Here is a 16,154-nt window from a genome sequence, read left to right as displayed (position 1 = left end):
GGGCGCTGCGGGGGCGGGGGGCGCCCTGCACCCGCACCACGCCGCGGGCGGCCTGCACTTCGACGACCGCTTCTCGGACGAGCAGTTGGTGACCATGTCGGTGCGCGAGCTGAACCGGCAGCTGCGCGGGGTCAGCAAGGAGGAGGTGATCCGACTGAAGCAGAAGAGGCGGACCCTGAAAAACCGCGGCTATGCCCAGTCCTGCCGCTTCAAGAGGGTGCAGCAGAGACACGTCCTGGAGTCGGAGAAGAACCAGCTGCTGCAGCAGGTCGACCACCTCAAGCAGGAGATCTCCAGGCTGGTGCGCGAAAGGGACGCCTACAAGGAGAAATACGAGAAGTTGGTGAGCAGCGGGTTTCGAGAAAACGGCTCCAGCAGCGACAACCCGTCCTCTCCCGAATTTTTCATGTGAGTGTGACACGCGATCCCAGCTAGCCACCTTGTTAAATGCTCCGTGGGGGTCCGGCTCCTGAGTGGGCTTGCTAGTTGCAGGGCCGTGCTCGCCACCACCTCGCCCCCTCCCCTGGCGAGTTTGCTCCCCTTGGCCTTGCACACACACACACACACACACACACACACACACACACCAAACTTGTGGTGGTGATGACTGTTTTGAATTGGGGAGGGAAGGGGGTGTCTGGCTCATGAATTGCCAACCTGAATTCCCCATAACTTGTTAGCTTGGTTGTTTTGTTCTTTTTTTTTTTTTAAACACCGCCCCCTTCCCCACACACACACCCCGGACTTGCACAAGGGTCAAAGATCTGAGCAGAGTACTTCATGTAGGACATAGCTCACCTTTGAATCCGGCCATCAATCGCCTGTATTTTTTTCTTTCTCCTTTTTCAGTTCATGAGCTGGTGTTCATTCTCTGTGTGTGTGTGTGTTTATTTTGTTTGGATTTTCTTTTGTTTTTTTTCTTTGTTTTTGTTTATTTTTTGGAGCTTGCCGTGTTTCCCAACCTCCGCCCTCATTCCCTCTGCACCAAGTTCTTGAGATTAAAGGAAAAACAGCAGGTTTTTTTTCTTTCTCCTGAATTCTTCTGTGAGATTGAGTTTGCAAAGGAAAAAAAAATGTGAAATGCTATAGACCTTGCAGCGTGCTGAGTTCCACCGGGTTTTTCAGCATTGTTATGCTAAAACAGAATGAACTAAAGCCCCTCCTGAACCTGCCACAATCAAGCCTGCAACAAGCTTCGGGGTGTGACTCCTGAGTTTTGGCCTTACATTGCCAAATCTGGAAGTTTAGTCTGCCATTAAAAAACAAACAAACAAAAAGACACAAAAACAAATTTACTCTCATCTCATGCATTACGATGCTTGCTACTTTGTCTTAGCAACAATGAACTATAACAGTTTCAAAGACATTATGGAAAAGAGACATTATATTAATAAAAAAAACCTGCATGCTGGACATGTATGGTATAATTATTTTTTTCCTTTTTTCCCTTTTGGCTTGGAAATGGACTTTTGAAGACTTAGCGCATGGCATCCATACTTTTGTTTTTCAGCCTCATGACTTTTTTGAGTTCAGAACAACAACAGAAAAAGTACAACCCCAAAGCCTTCTTCCCTTGAAAGTTTGCTTCTACTCCCGGCTGCTTTGAGTTACTATGAACTTCAGCCTCCCATTGTAAATGCACTGAAGGCATTCCTTGTCAAAGATACCAGAATGGGCTACAAATTTACATGGCAAATATTATAGAACATAAATTAAATATTTTCTTTTTAGTAACAATGACGCCTGCTTTGGGGCACTTTAAGTTGTGCAGTTGCCAAAAGCAGTCTAAATTTTTCTTTGAGAAGAAAGAAAAAGAAATCTGCCCCAATTATTTTTTTGGTTTGTTTTATTTTATTATTATTATTATTATTCTTTTTTTGGCTTTTGGTCATTGTCAAATGTGGAATGCTATGGGTTTCTAGTATATAATTTAATTATAGTTTTTATAATCTGTTAGCCCAGTTAAAATGTATGCTACAGATAAAGGAATGTTATAGATAAATTTGAAAGAGTTAGGTCTGTGTAGCTGTAGATTTTTTTTAAAGGCCGATGCACTAAATTGTTTACTGTTGTGATGTTAAGGGGGGTAGAGTTTGCAAGGGGACTGTTTAAAAAGTAGCTTCTGAAGCATGTGCTCGCAACTTAAATATAAGTTGGGTATGTGTAGTTCTTGCTATACCATGGACTGTATTGAAAACCAAAGTATTAAAGGGGAAATGCCCCTGTTTATATCTGTAGGGGTATTTTACATTCAAAAAAAATGTATGTTTTTTTTTTCCAAAATTAAAGTATTTGGGACTGAATTGCACTAAGATATAACCTGCAAGCATATAATACAAAAAAATCGCAAAACTGTTTAGAACGCTAATAAAATTTATGCAGTTATAAAAATGGCATTACTGCACAGTTTTAAAGCAATGCAGATTTTTTACAGTTGTGTTGTGGTGCAGAACTGGATTTTCTGTAACTTAAAAAAAAATCCACACTTTTAAAGGCAATAACCAGTAAATGTTATTTTCAGGGACTGACATCCTGTCTTTTAAAAAAAAAAAAGAAAAGAAAAGAAAGAAAGAAAAGTAAATCTTACCACAATAAATATAAAAAAATCTTTTGTCAGTTACTTTTCTTTTACATATTTTGCTGTGCAAAATTGTTTTATAACTTAAGTTACTAACTAACCACGCGTGATGTTCTACATGCTTCTCTTTCATTTTCAATTCTGGTTATATCAAGAGAAAGAGTAATCTACAATAATAAACTGCTTTTTTTTTGATTCTGTTCCGTTTCTTAGTGTACAGATTAACTGGGCCCCATGTCTTGGATGTATTATATTGGAGCTTGAATGTGAAGTGCAAAAATGCATCCTCTTTGGTTTCTGAACAGGGGAGTTGCAGACAGTAGCTCTAGGTGAAGTTATAAGCTATTCTGAGAGTGGAAGAGATTGGCACCATTTAGTCATCAGTACTATTTAATAGAGATATGAATGATGACATCTCAATTTTTATTCCCCAAAGTTTTTAGTTCCTCTAAATGAGCTGAGCCATTAAAAAAGGGAGAAAGAGGGAGAGAGAAAGAGGGCGAAAAAAGAGAGACAGATACACACATACACATTCTCTCTCTCTCTCTCTCTCTCTCTCTCTCTCTCTCTCACACACACACACACACACACACACACACACACACACACACACACACACAAAGAATGGATCTTACTGGACAGATTTGAGCTTCTGACTCAGGAGTAAATCCATCTAGAGAGATGGGACCAGCAAATCTGACTCACCAGAGGTGCATGAGAACATAGACATTTAATGGTAAAGATAAACAGTTCCTGCCATTTGGCCAAAAGTGATTATTTTTTCTTCTTCCTTTACATGCCCTGATGTTCTTGTTGGCGCGGCCTTGACAAGACTAAATATAAACACTTTGCACAAATCAAAGTTGTTTGATTTCACTTTAACTTTTTTTTTTAATTTAAAAGAATTTTTTTAAAAAATGAAAGTCAGTTGTTTTAAATGAGAAAAATAAAGCCTACCCTTTCCCCACAGAATGTCTAGTTCATGCCAGGTTTAACTGTTATCTAACTACATTTCACTAGGAATATTCGAAGAGCTGTCTCCCCACACAGACAAACTGGGGATTACATGAGTTCCCAAAATATAAATATAAGAAGAAAATAATGCCTTCATGGGGCAAAAGCTATGCTTTGATGTATTACTGTTTGTCCTCAAACCAGATTATAAACGGGATCTAATTGAAAGATAACTTGAAAAAGAAATCTTTTACCTTCGGTTGAATTTCTAAACCCTGACCCACTTAAAACTGACACAAATCCCTGCAACCATGTTACAAATACAGGCCATTTTCTCTTTTGGTAGGCCTCCCTGAAAGTTAATGGAATAGCAGACAAAGCCAACACTGTTTTGAAAATATAACCAAACACAATGACCTTTGTCTCATTTTGTTTTCAATTCTTTTTTCCTTTTAAAAATGAGATAATATTGTAACCCATAGTAAAGTCCAGATTTTTAAGGAAACAGGTAGTTAGTTCTTCAGGCTGATGAATTCTGGACAGTTTCTCATAGGCCTTCCTGGCTCTTTTGAACAGAACACAAGACACTATCTACACTTCCTATACTAACCTGTCTTGATGAACTTGAATGCAAGTCCCCCCAAACACTGAGTTTCTCTAGACAGAAATCTTAATTGCAAAACTTCTCAAATATGCTGTAAATTAGCCGTCCTCAGCTTTAGAGGTTTTTATTTCTCTGCTTACATCCAGAAAATACACACATACCACCCCTCTGGAGAGGAGGAAATCGGTATGACACTTGCACCAAAAACTCAATGTCAGAAGGGAGATTTTAGGCAGATATATTCTCAGAATAAGAGTGACATTCATCATACAATGGCTGCAATTATTTATCAAAAAGTGTGACCTGAGTTGGGGAGAAACTTAATTACATAATAATTCAAATGATTAAGCATCTTGATAGGATTCTATAAGGCAGTTCAATATTAGAAGCCAGTTTGGGCCCAGACATTAGGAAATAAAGCAGCAGAGTGAAAATGAGGCCGAGGCACTGGCTTGAAAAAAAGAGTTAACCTCCACTGGAAAACACTTTCAGGCATGCTGAAACTTTGGAAGAGAATAGTAAACAGAACTAAACAAAAAAAAAAAAAAAAAAAAAACCGAACTCTATCCCGCCCCAATGCGCTTTATTACAGAGAGATTCCTAAGTTGAAAAACAAAGCGGAGGAAAGAAACAGAAAGGAATCACATAAGAAATTCTAGCTTTCCCTTTTACACTGCATTTGGAACTTTGTCTAAATAGTGTTAAAATTCCTTTCATTCCAATAACGGAACAGCCCCACTGGCAAGCTGCAGTCATCAGTGGGCTATGCCACATTGGGAAGCCCCGCAGCACGTGCCCAGTGTGCTCATGAGATGCACATAAGATGTATGTAAGCCGTATGTTAAAATGGAATTTGCAGGTTTGGAGAATGATTTCCACTTTGTGCCCTTTCTAAAGAAAAAGTACCGTGTTAGGGAAGAAGGCTAATGAATCTATAACCACCACACTAAACAATTAACTCTACCGCTTGTCCAAAGAGCTCATAGACCTACAGGAAAGGGCCCAGCGCCTATCTGCCTACCAGGCATTCAACCAAACCGGCGTAATAGCTGCTAACATATAATAATAGTTTCAAAAGCATACTGGAATTAGAATCTCTGGAACGTGTGTGTGTGTGTGTGTGTGTGTGTGTGTGTGTGTGTGTTATACAGATATATCTATAAAGAAAACTTTTCCCCAAAGCAAACAGCTAGTATTTTGAAACATCTTCAGGCTTGCTCATTCTTAGCAGTATATCTTCATTGTTTTCCTGGCAGAGAATTGTATAAAAAACCCAAAAAGTAAGAAATTGACTTCTCCCCCCAACCCGTGTTGGGGCAGGAGATTTATGTGACTGGGGACCTTAGTTTTTCAAAGGCTGTGGTCATACTAGTATTGACTAGTTCTTGTGATGTCAAGCATGTCATTTGTCAGACAAAGCTGCTGCAAATGAGACCAGTGAGGGGCAAAACGTAGTTAGTTAAATCCACACCCTCTGTGTGCTCCCCCCTACAGCCGACACCAACTACTTTATTCTTCAAGACCCTCCACAAAAAATCACTTCCTTTTAATTTCCTGCCCTGTGTACATTTCTCCTTTAAAAAAAAAACAAAAAAAAAACAACAAAAAAAACAAATCCTAACCACTTTTCACAACACATCTATCTGACATCTGAATATATTGACATCAAATAGGTCCAACCAGTACCCAACCCATAAATCTACTGCTTAGACATTTACATCTTGGTACCCGTGACCACTGAGCCCCTTTCCACACAGACGCTCCAAGGGGAGCTGCTGTCTGTTGCTGAATGTGCCTGATGCTAACATCCTGTTCTGTTCTCCCCTTTTACCTTTTACCCTAATCTTTCTTATGTGGTTAACATCAATTCGAGATTTTTAGGCTTTTAAATAGAACTTCCTTTGGTCAAACCGCCGATTTTACTGCTAAGAGCATGAGGAGAGAAAAATGGTGTTCACCTTCATGGGCATGGCACACAGCTTGGCTCTCCAGGCAGCCTCCTGCCAATTCCTGGGCCAAGTCTCAGAAGTTGCTTAGGATGTATCCCAAAGCTGCAGAGCACAGACAGAGTATCCAGGGCCTTCGTTGCCTTGCTCTGTTCCGAAGGAGGAAAACTTACCTCCATAATCACATAATTCTCAGCTTGATAAAAATATTCCTACTCTTTATTAGACTAATCAATACTTTAAAATCTCATTGTCACTCTGGAATCTTTGCTTTCCTTTTTTTTTTTTTTTAATTTCTTCCCCTTGGAGTGAAAGAGAAAGGAAGATGGAAACTCATGAGTGACAGCCTTCAGACATCTGATCACTGTGTCCATAAAAACTCACACTGCCGCTCCGAGACCTTAGCGCTTACACAAACTGTCAGCCAGAGCAATAGGAAGTGCCTTGCAGCCCACGTTGGAGGCCCGACTCACAGTGCTGCCCGCTGTGATTGACTTCTATTTGATTAGAAAAATAATCATTTAACTCCTTTCGAGGATGAAGCACCATCATTTAGTTTTGTTGTTTGGAGGATTTAGGAAAGTTTTCTCTGCCGTGGGAGCCTGTGGTTTCTGCTTCTCCCGTTTATTCCTAAAGACACCGAGAGAGTCTGTGCTTTCCTTCAAAACCCCAAAGTTTATTTTTGCTCTTAGCTGATCCTCACCTTCAAAGACGTCCCAAGTCCAGGGTTGAGCGGTAACCATAGGGGACGGGGACAGAGTCCAGGGTCCTTTGATTGAAATCAGGATTTGTTTTTCAATTTGTCTAGAACAGGAAAAGCCTTAATCTACCTTCTCAAGAGGTAAATTTTATCACTCTGAATACAAATCTGTAAAAGGCTAACATTAAAAAAAAAACCAAAAGGAGGACTCTTGCCCATCTCTCCAGGCTTTGCTCTGTCCAGACTCCTGGACAAACCAGGCTCTTGCTGGCATTTTGACTCTAGCCAGAAGTTGGAGATGTGGTGAGGGAGTCTTAGCATGTAGGGCTGCCTCATGGTTGTCGGCAACATAAAGCAACACAGTCTTGAGACAAACGGGGGTGGGGGAGGGAAGGGTGCTTGTCACCCTCTAGAGAGGAATGAGCAGAAAAACAAACAAACAAACAAACAAAGCAAAATCAAATCGCAAAGCCCAGGTCCCTGCCGTCTGGGAAGGCAAGAATCCCCGGCATAAATAATTCCACAGCTTTCACCTGCTCAGTGCATACATACGGAAGGCGGGACTCGAGGGCAGCGCGCCTCTTCTCTAAAAGTGCACACATGCAGACTTGCTTTTCTGTTTTGTTTTGTTTTACATAGGGATCCAAAGGGAAAGCGAAGCTTTGAGGAAACCTTTAGTGCCTCAATTGGAGGGAGCGTTTATGAATATGTTATTAGTTGTCTGAAAGGGGCAACACTTTGCCCCACTCAGACACTGTATCCTGATATTTGTAGATACACTGCATGAGGTTTCATGACATTGTAACCGCTTTTGATCGGTGAAATTTGAAAGCCCTTTGTGCCCGCGCGTGCATGCTTGCATGTGTGTGTGTGTGTGTGTGTGTGTGTGCGCGCGCGCATGTGTATGTGTGTGCATGCCCACACGTGTGTGCATGTGTGAGAGAGAAAGAGGGAGAGGTTTGCACAACAGACAAGGCCAAGAGAGAGAGCACACATCAACAGCACGCAGAAATCAGATGTTTATATGAATTGTGCAGGAGTTGGACGGGTTTAAGAAACTCCCCAAACACATTTTCCAGAGGGAGGCCGTGATAGGAATGTGGAGTTCCTCCCTGAAATCGGAGGGGGCTTCTGCTGAGGGCCTCCTCCCGCACAACTCAACGCTCTGGTTTTTTTCTTCCGTTTTGTTAGATCACAAATGCCCCCCAGTAGACTTTAGATTACAACATCGCATTCCTTCCCTCTGTACAAATCCATCTTGAGTTTTTAGTTGCCATTAAGCAAGGGGCATTAATTCAAGAAGGGGGACTCGGGGGGTGCCTCCCTGCTTTAGGACAAAAAACAGAGGGTGGAAAGAAACAGTTCTCGGCTTGCGGTCCTCACCCACCCTGACTCCAAGCCTGGCTGGGCTGATTCTGTCCCTAAATTTCTTGTTTGGAATCCATTCTGATTCCCAATCTTGCCTGCTTCCAAACTGAGCTCTCCGAAGAAGGAATTTCCCCACATTTGGTTTAGAGAAGCTACCACACCTTGCAGGCAGGAGGAAAATGTCACAGCAAGAACGGCCGTGACCCGAAAATCAGAACTAAGTTACACATGCCCCTTTTGCAAACAATGTTTTCCCAGGTTCTGGGTGACAGCATTTACTTCTGGAAGCCTCCAGACATGGATTTCTGACGTCCTGTGGGAACTCTCGCAGGAGAAACAAGAACCTGATGTCCACAAGACAATAGGCCATTTTAATCAATGCTTAAAATCCAGGGGGAAGGAAGAGGGAGGCTGCAACTGCTAGGGAAGGAATTACTGACAAAGGCCAACCTTGACCTATGACCTCCAATTGCTGAAGGGTCATCTCGGGTCATGCTTAGGGACTCTCCCAGGAAGCATTTGCTTGTGGGGAGTACTGATATGAAGTTGGCAGACCCCTATATCCCCCACAGATTAAAAGCAGTGAGGACCTTCAGAACCAAAATTTACCACCTGACCCTGTCACCCTAAATTGTCAGCACCCTTGCCTGCCATGTCAGTCATGCAAGGCCATGAAAGAGCCCCCGGGAATGGCACATCTTCCAGCCAACAAGCAGTTAACGCCACTGCAAGTCACCCCCAGGTGCAGGGTATGCGCAAAGAAGAGTCCTGTTATGCACCTGAAGGTGCATGATCACCCACTGTAAAAAGCTCTCTATAGCTTGGAGTGAAGAGAAAAGCAGCCAGGGAAAAGGCGGAGTGTGGCCCCTTTCCCAGTATCCAGACACTCCTCACCACACACCACAAAGAACACACATCTACCTCTGCCCATTGATACATACACTTGCCTTGTGGGGACCAGCCACATAGCTGGTCCCAGTTCCTAACCAGAACTGAGAGGTCAGAGTACTGGACAGAGTACAGTACAGGGACTTCCCTGACTGGTGAACAGCAGATGGGAACCTGCTGGAACTAAGAGACTGTCGGACAGGGAGAGCCAGGATGGCTGCCTGTGGCCAGTGACTTCCTTAGGCCTCCAGAAAGTCCCTCGGTGCTCTGCCTGAGGCTACAGGCCTAGTGGAAGCTGGTGCATGTTTGGGGACCAGGAGCCAGTGTCACCTCTGAGAGGCCCGAAAGACAGCCTGGTGCTAGGAGCAACCGTGGTAGCCACAACCAGCTTGTCTCGTACAAGGGTCCTAGGACTAGGCCCAGACACAGCACCCCTGCAGGGAAAGAACTCTGGTGTGCTTTGGGATGTGGCTGAAGTTGCCCCAGAGAATGAGTCTGGGAAGAGCAGACCTTCTGGGCTGTCAGAACTACCAGAGGAGCTGTGCTTCTGGACCTGGATGGGAAAAGAAGGATGCTGCCAGGACCTCCCTCCGCCTTTCCCCCTGGTACCCCGCTCTACCTCCCAGCACTCTGGAACTTTCTGTAAACAAGATGAGCATCTCCAGAGCTCTAGAGCTTGTGTGTATGTTACTTTATTAATCGCCCAGATTTGGTTTTTCCTTTCCTTGCTTTAATTAGACAGAAGAAGAGAAGTGAGGACAGGGGACTCCAGGTAGTCTGTTTTAAAAATTTTTAATTCTCTCTTTATGCTTTGGTCTTTCCATAGCCTATAGCTGGGTGCCCCCTTGCAGAGCAAAGCCAGCTGAGTGAGTTTTGGGGGGGGGCTTCTCCAGCAGTTCTTTTCCTTTTCTGGATTTAGCACAGTTCCAGACGAACTGCCGGCACCTAGGAATTGTCTCCTTTAAAAGGAAACATTTTGGGAATGGTCTCAGCCAGGTAGCCCCTGTCTCGTAGGCACTGCCCTTTGGGAGGGGTAAAGGTAGGCAGCCCCCTGTGTCTAAATGAACAAATATTCTATATTTTAACTCTCTGTCTCTCGGTGCGGGACTTAGCTGTAAAGGTGAATACTTGGAAACTGAAACAATGATTATGCATCAGATATAAACACCTTAATACTGCTAGATCATTTTAAAAACCCTTTTTGACAGGAGGGAAAAAGAAAAAAAAAAACTCCACTGGTAACTATACCATACCAAATCTGTTTTAAAACCCATCTTTGTGTCGTTCTGGTTTTAGACAACAAGTTCAAAATATTCTGGCCTCCGCCATTTATTTTTCTATTTGACTCCTTTGAGGTAACACAGTGAAGTACAAAAGCTGCTCAAAGACAAATCTGCAGTTTCTGCATTATGGAATTAAGATGGCCACAGGGTAGAGTTCTGTCCATTTGGCCTTGCGTGAGCAGAAGAACTAGGCTTGCTTCCGCTTGTCACAGAACACTCCTCATCTAAGAAAGTCAAGGGACACTCCCCCTGTCTGACTAGGGCCGTTGGGAGGCACAGCCGACAACCTGTGACATATTTTCCGGGCCTACTTGCTCCTTTCTGAGGCACTCACTATGGTGTGAAGGTACTGAGCCCTTTGAAATATTAACTTGAACATTGATGTTGCCACTAAAGCAGCAACGACCTCTTCCGTGGTTAGGGTGAGAGGATCTCTGCTGTCAGCGATCTGGCCTCAATTTCACGGTCATGGTCCAGCTGAAAACTCCCCTCTCTCACTTGTATTGGAGATTCCCTGACCCTCACCCCTCGCCAGTGACTGGTCCAGGTAAAAGTAGGTAGAACAACGGCAATAAAATGCTGTGACTGTTAGACTCAGTTCAGGTGCGCAAACTCCAGGCTCCCTCCTCCCACGGGCTTTGGAAACTAAGTGCCTAGATCATCGGATAGGTTCCCCAGGTAGCCAGCGCGTAGAGGTCATCTTGAGGAAAATGACACCGACGATCAAAAGAGGACAGCTACTTTATGAGATTTCAGGCAAGATGCCAAATATTACATTTAATGAAGCCGACGCGTTTCCTCCCAAAATAACAGATACTATCAATGACAGGGCCAGGAAGGACAGGGTGAAGGGGGGGGCATTTTTGCAAAGCCCACATCCAATTATTGCTTTGTAATATTTTTCTAAAATTGTAAAATGCCCTGCTAGTATCTGAGCTCGTGCAAGTCCTCCTGGTCAAATCTTAACATGTTTGCTATATCCCCCAAATGGTTGACGCTGCTATTCCGTCCACCATCGTCTATGCTACAATATCCTCCCATTCACTTGCCTCTCTGGAAGAATCTATTGTTCCTCAAGACTTTGTTAAAAAGAGAAATTCGTCCTAAATGGAAATTTTTAATTTTTTAAATTATTTTCTTTTGTTTTGTCATTAACTATCTAAACTTCCAGTAAGGAACAGTTTATCTTCATGGCACACTTCCAGGTGTTGAAACAATTTCAGCGTATTTTATTGTTGTCTTTTTCACTCCTTTTTCCTTGTAAACATGCATGTTTTGGAGAAGACGAGTGGATGGAGACGAGACAAGTGGATCTTACAGTTTTTAAAGCGTTTCATTGGGAAACACAAGTGAGAACACGTGATTAATTCCCGGCGGTCTGGGCAGGTACCAGGGCCAGGATTTGTTTTCCCAAGCAGTCCTACACTTTGTTACATAAAGAACATTCAGGAAATAAGAATCACGGAGCAGAGTGACAATTTAAATGAAGAGTACGCAGCCTCTGGGATCCAGCATGGAAATGGTGTCTATTTGTTCCTATTCATTGTAAAGCCGTCCAGATAGAAGTGTGGTAGATTGGAGGGAAATAACGAAGCATCCTTGCTTACTACTTACTACTTACTCGATTGCAGTTACTGTACACAGATTCCCCCAAACCACGTGGAATATTTTAAATTAGATTTTAAATATATTTTGACAGCCTGGACTGGTACAGTGTGACTATCCGGGGGAGGAAATGACAAGTCTGTTTTGTTATTAAGCTGCTGTCTAGAAAATATTAGGCTCTGTACGCCAAATGAACGCTATTTTGCCACCCACATTAGTATAGCTAATAAGAATGAGTGGGTTTTTTTTTTATTTTCTTTTTGGAAAGGTAAGCATTTTGAATCATTATGCTTTATATTTCAGTGTAAAATAAAAAGTTCTTTTTAAAAAAAAAAGCAACCTCATTTTCATTTGATCCTTCTGAGTACTCCCGGTTACTAATTTAAACAGAAAAAATAATAATAAACAAAGGGATGGCATCTACATGCTACTGAGTGTTAAGAGAACATTTGTCGTGATTGCCTGGAGTGCTAGTGAAACAGACCACGGAGATGGGGGAGAGGGCAGAGTCTGGACAAGCAGGCACAGTAGGTGCCGGAAGAACTGGACCTGGGGTTCCTCCGAGGCGTTGGCAATGGAAGAAGGCAAAGAAAAGCCCACCAGAAATCATTCATATTCCCCTTCTAGGAACCCAGAACTGCTTGGTTTCCTGTGAACTGAGAACAGTTTCAAAGCCGATACAGGATGGTGTCCTACTTTTAGTGGCCATAACCACGAGGGGGAGGCTTCCTTCACTCAGACCCCATTTCTTGCTCAAAGGGCTGAAAACACCACGCAAGATCAACTAGACCAAATTGGGCTTCTTCTAGCCATCTCTGCCTTGCCATAGATAGTTAAGCTACCTTGCACGTACTGTCCTTCAAAGACTCTTCCTGGATATTAATCACCCTTTGTTTATTTTAATATATTTACTGAATCAGGTACCCAAGGGACTCTTCTACATCTGTGATGTGAGCAAAGCAGTTGCCTGGAGTCAAACAGGTATGCGTGGATCTTCCATGTGCATGTGCTTGTTTGAATGGATTTGCCATGCGAGGGAGGGGACGTAAGCGACCCGAAGCCACAGCAAGCAGCGATGCTGCGCTCCTCAGACACGAGGAGTCCCCGTTTCCAGTCATTCTGGCATTAGTGTCTCACATGCAGCATAAATTGTGACTGCAAGAATGACGCAGGCTAATCTGGGTGCGAACCAGCATGCTGGTCTGTATTGATTTCTTTACATTCTTCTCTGCCTCATACAGAAGAACTAATCCAATCTGAACAGATCTCAGCTCCTCACGTGGGTACCACAAACCTCTCTACCCACCCTGGAGCAGGTAGTCCTTCTCCGTGAATGTCAGATCACTGGATGAATTTGAACAAAACTGACACCCGGTGTCTCGGTCTGTTCTGCCTGGATTTGTGAACATTCCACATTTACAATGGCTTAGAATATCTGTTCTCAGGTTTGGAGACTTTAGCACGATTTCAGGGCAGAGTATTTTCCTTCTGAACCCACATGTCGGTGGAGCCGCCTTCCACAGCCATCGGAGGCAGACTGGGAGGGAAGGGGACACGTGGAAGGCCACGTTCTGCTTTTCATCTACTCGAGAAAATAAAGCGGAGCTGTTTAAATGTGTTTTCAACTCTAAGTCTCCCAGCATGAACTTAACTATGAACCCTCTCCATTGGAGAGTCAGGGCAACGCTCTCACCCCAACCCTTGCGTAGTGTCATGATTTTATGTGGCCCTTTTGCTGCTCCTTAGCTAGCGAAACAAAGTAGGGTTTCTATTAATATTATTAAAAAGTTTGCTTGCTGAGAAATTTGCATGAAATACTTGTGTTTTCCCCCTCCTGGTAGCTAGCGAAACTGAAAGGGGTAAAGGCCACACTGTCAAATTGTACTTTCTCGAAAAGAAGGATCTTGAGGGACACAGTGAACGAGAATATTGGGGGGGAGGTAACAACGGAGCTCGCTTTCACTATTTAAAAGTAGTGCCCGATTATTTACAGACATTTGCTGTCGTGAGGAAAGTCTCATCTTTAATAACCATGCCGTGAATACACAATACGGTTTCTCTGCTAACCTTATAAAAAAAATTACCAGTTTTCTTTAAGGAATTTCTGTATCTAGATTTGAACTTGGTGTATTCCTGCGGTGTGACTCATAACATCCGTACATGCATGCAGTTGTAGTGCTTATTCCTTTTTCGTGTGGGTATTTTTAATTCGAATTTGAAAGTCACCTGTTAAATACAAGGATCCAGGCCTACTGGTAGGTTTGGTGACACTGACACCACTCCTTTTGAGCAAAAAAAAAAAAAAAAAAAAAAAGTTAATGAACATTAAAAGCAGGTTTCACAGTGGTCCTAACCCCACTAGTAATATTTCATATGAGGTTACCGGTGGGAGAGAAATCAAATTTCAGCTGTGAAGATGATTGACAGGCAGGAGCAAAGGAGAGAAAGGCATTTGGTCAGGAGGGGAATCTTGGGGGAGGACAATACCTTCAAGTTCCTTATGGCCTTAGGTATTCTACACCGATATAGGGAAGGCACAAGGTCTGGAGCTCTGGGGAGAGGTGCTCAGCTTATTTTTGGAAAGTCTCTTTGGCTAAAGGATTTCACTCAGGGAAGTGCGGATATGGCGAGTCAATAGGCTTTCGGCCTCTTGCTAATTTCATCAGGCACAGCTTGGTAGCTCCTGTCTGGACCTTTCACGTTAAGGTAGGTTTTGAAAATGGAACCACAAGTCTGGAGGGAGCTAGCTAGCTGTATCTAGCTGTTTTTATTTATCGTCAGAAATACAGTCTGGATTATATGATGGTTCATGTCCCTATCACAAAATGCTCATCCAAAGGCTAGAGAGACAGCTCAATTTGCAAGAGCTTCCACTGCTTTTGAAGAAGACCCCCTATTCAGATCCTAGCACTCATATCGGGTGCTTCCCAGCCACCTGTAACTTCAGCTCCAAGATGTCTGACACTCCCTCTTGGCCTCTAAGGGGCACCCAACAGATGCAGACAGACAGATAGACAGACAGACTGACACACACTCACACACAACTTTAAAATATTCACCAGTGGTATTACAAGAAGATTAAATCCTCTGCTTTGGCAGACTCCCTTAACCTTGACTAACATTTGCTATTATATGTCACAGACCCAAATCTGCTAACCAGTCCAAATGCATACAGACCTTCCTTCTCAAAGAAGCTCTCCTAACACGCAAGCCTAAATGCCTGAGCATGGCTGGTCTACCTTCTATCCAGTCTTGCTTCCCGACCGACTTGTCCCAGGGTCTCGCTGGCTAAGGTGTGACAGTTGCCATGGAAACGAGTGATGCTATGGCCGGATGCTATGGCCGGACTCTATGGCCCAGGGTGGCTTTAGAGCCAGCCTTTGAAGCTGTCTCCTGGATTGGAGTGTACTAAGTCGTGATCTGACTCCCTGGGATTTGAAGCAAATTAGAGAGCAATCCTAACCTTGTTCCTGGTTCTTACAGTACCGACCCGGGACTTGGAAGGTGGCATCGGGTCATAACCAGCTCATGTGTTTGTTCTGACCATTTCAGATGTTCCTGGTATTGGTTTAGACTCATGTGGATGCAGTCAAGTCATATGGAGCCGCCCAGGGCATGACAGATGAGACACACACACATAAGGGGGAGGCTGGTGATGACTGTCTCATCACCTACAGATGAAATGGGCAGAAACACACCTTGTTCTCATATTTTATGCCCCACCTTACCCCCAGTCTTTACAGCATGGGCAGGATTTTCTCTAGCCTTCCCTGTTCCCATGAGAAATAGTCAAATGTAAGGAAGGCCACCCCCTATTTTAGGACAGGGTAACATGCAGCCACAAGACGGAGACAAAGTCTTCAAAGTCTTGTCCCTGCTCACCTGTCTCTCGGTGTTTACCTATACGCCTCGGCAAATAAAATGCAAACCTAAGTTCACTATTCCCAACGAGCATGGGTGCCTTAGCACAATATGGACGCCGGCTTTTAACGATGTAAAGACACCATACCCAGTGTCCCCCACAGCAGCTATGAGAATATGTGGTCAGAAAGGATACATCTGTATTTCCACAGAAAGGAACACCCCCAAGACTGTGAGTTCTGATGGGCACCTCTGGAAAGATCTGGTCTTGACCATGTCCTCTGATCATGCTGATTGGAGCATTTAGACAATACGTCTCTAGAGTAAATCCTCTAAGGAAGATGATATTCTATCTCACTTGAGCGCT

The 16,154-nt window shown here is 43.5% G+C and overlaps 1 protein-coding gene across 1 annotated transcript in view; it reads left to right on the top strand.

The window, feature by feature from the left end:
- Maf (MAF bZIP transcription factor) overlaps positions 1-2,773 on the top strand; it is a 3,717-nt gene extending 944 nt beyond the window's left edge. The window contains exon 2 of the mRNA XM_013354980.2: positions 1-2,773. This exon is cut by the window's left edge and continues 36 nt beyond it. Within this exon, the coding sequence (XP_013210434.1) occupies positions 1-412 (412 nt within the window). The 3' untranslated portion in view covers positions 413-2,773.
- Positions 2,774-16,154: the final 13,381 nt, after the last annotated feature.

Source organism: Microtus ochrogaster, chromosome 4, assembly GCF_000317375.1.
Source record: "Microtus ochrogaster isolate Prairie Vole_2 chromosome 4, MicOch1.0, whole genome shotgun sequence".
NCBI lineage: Eukaryota > Metazoa > Chordata > Mammalia > Rodentia > Cricetidae > Microtus > Microtus ochrogaster.
Note: the sequence above shows the minus strand (reverse complement) of the source record. Positions and strands in the feature narration are given on the sequence as shown.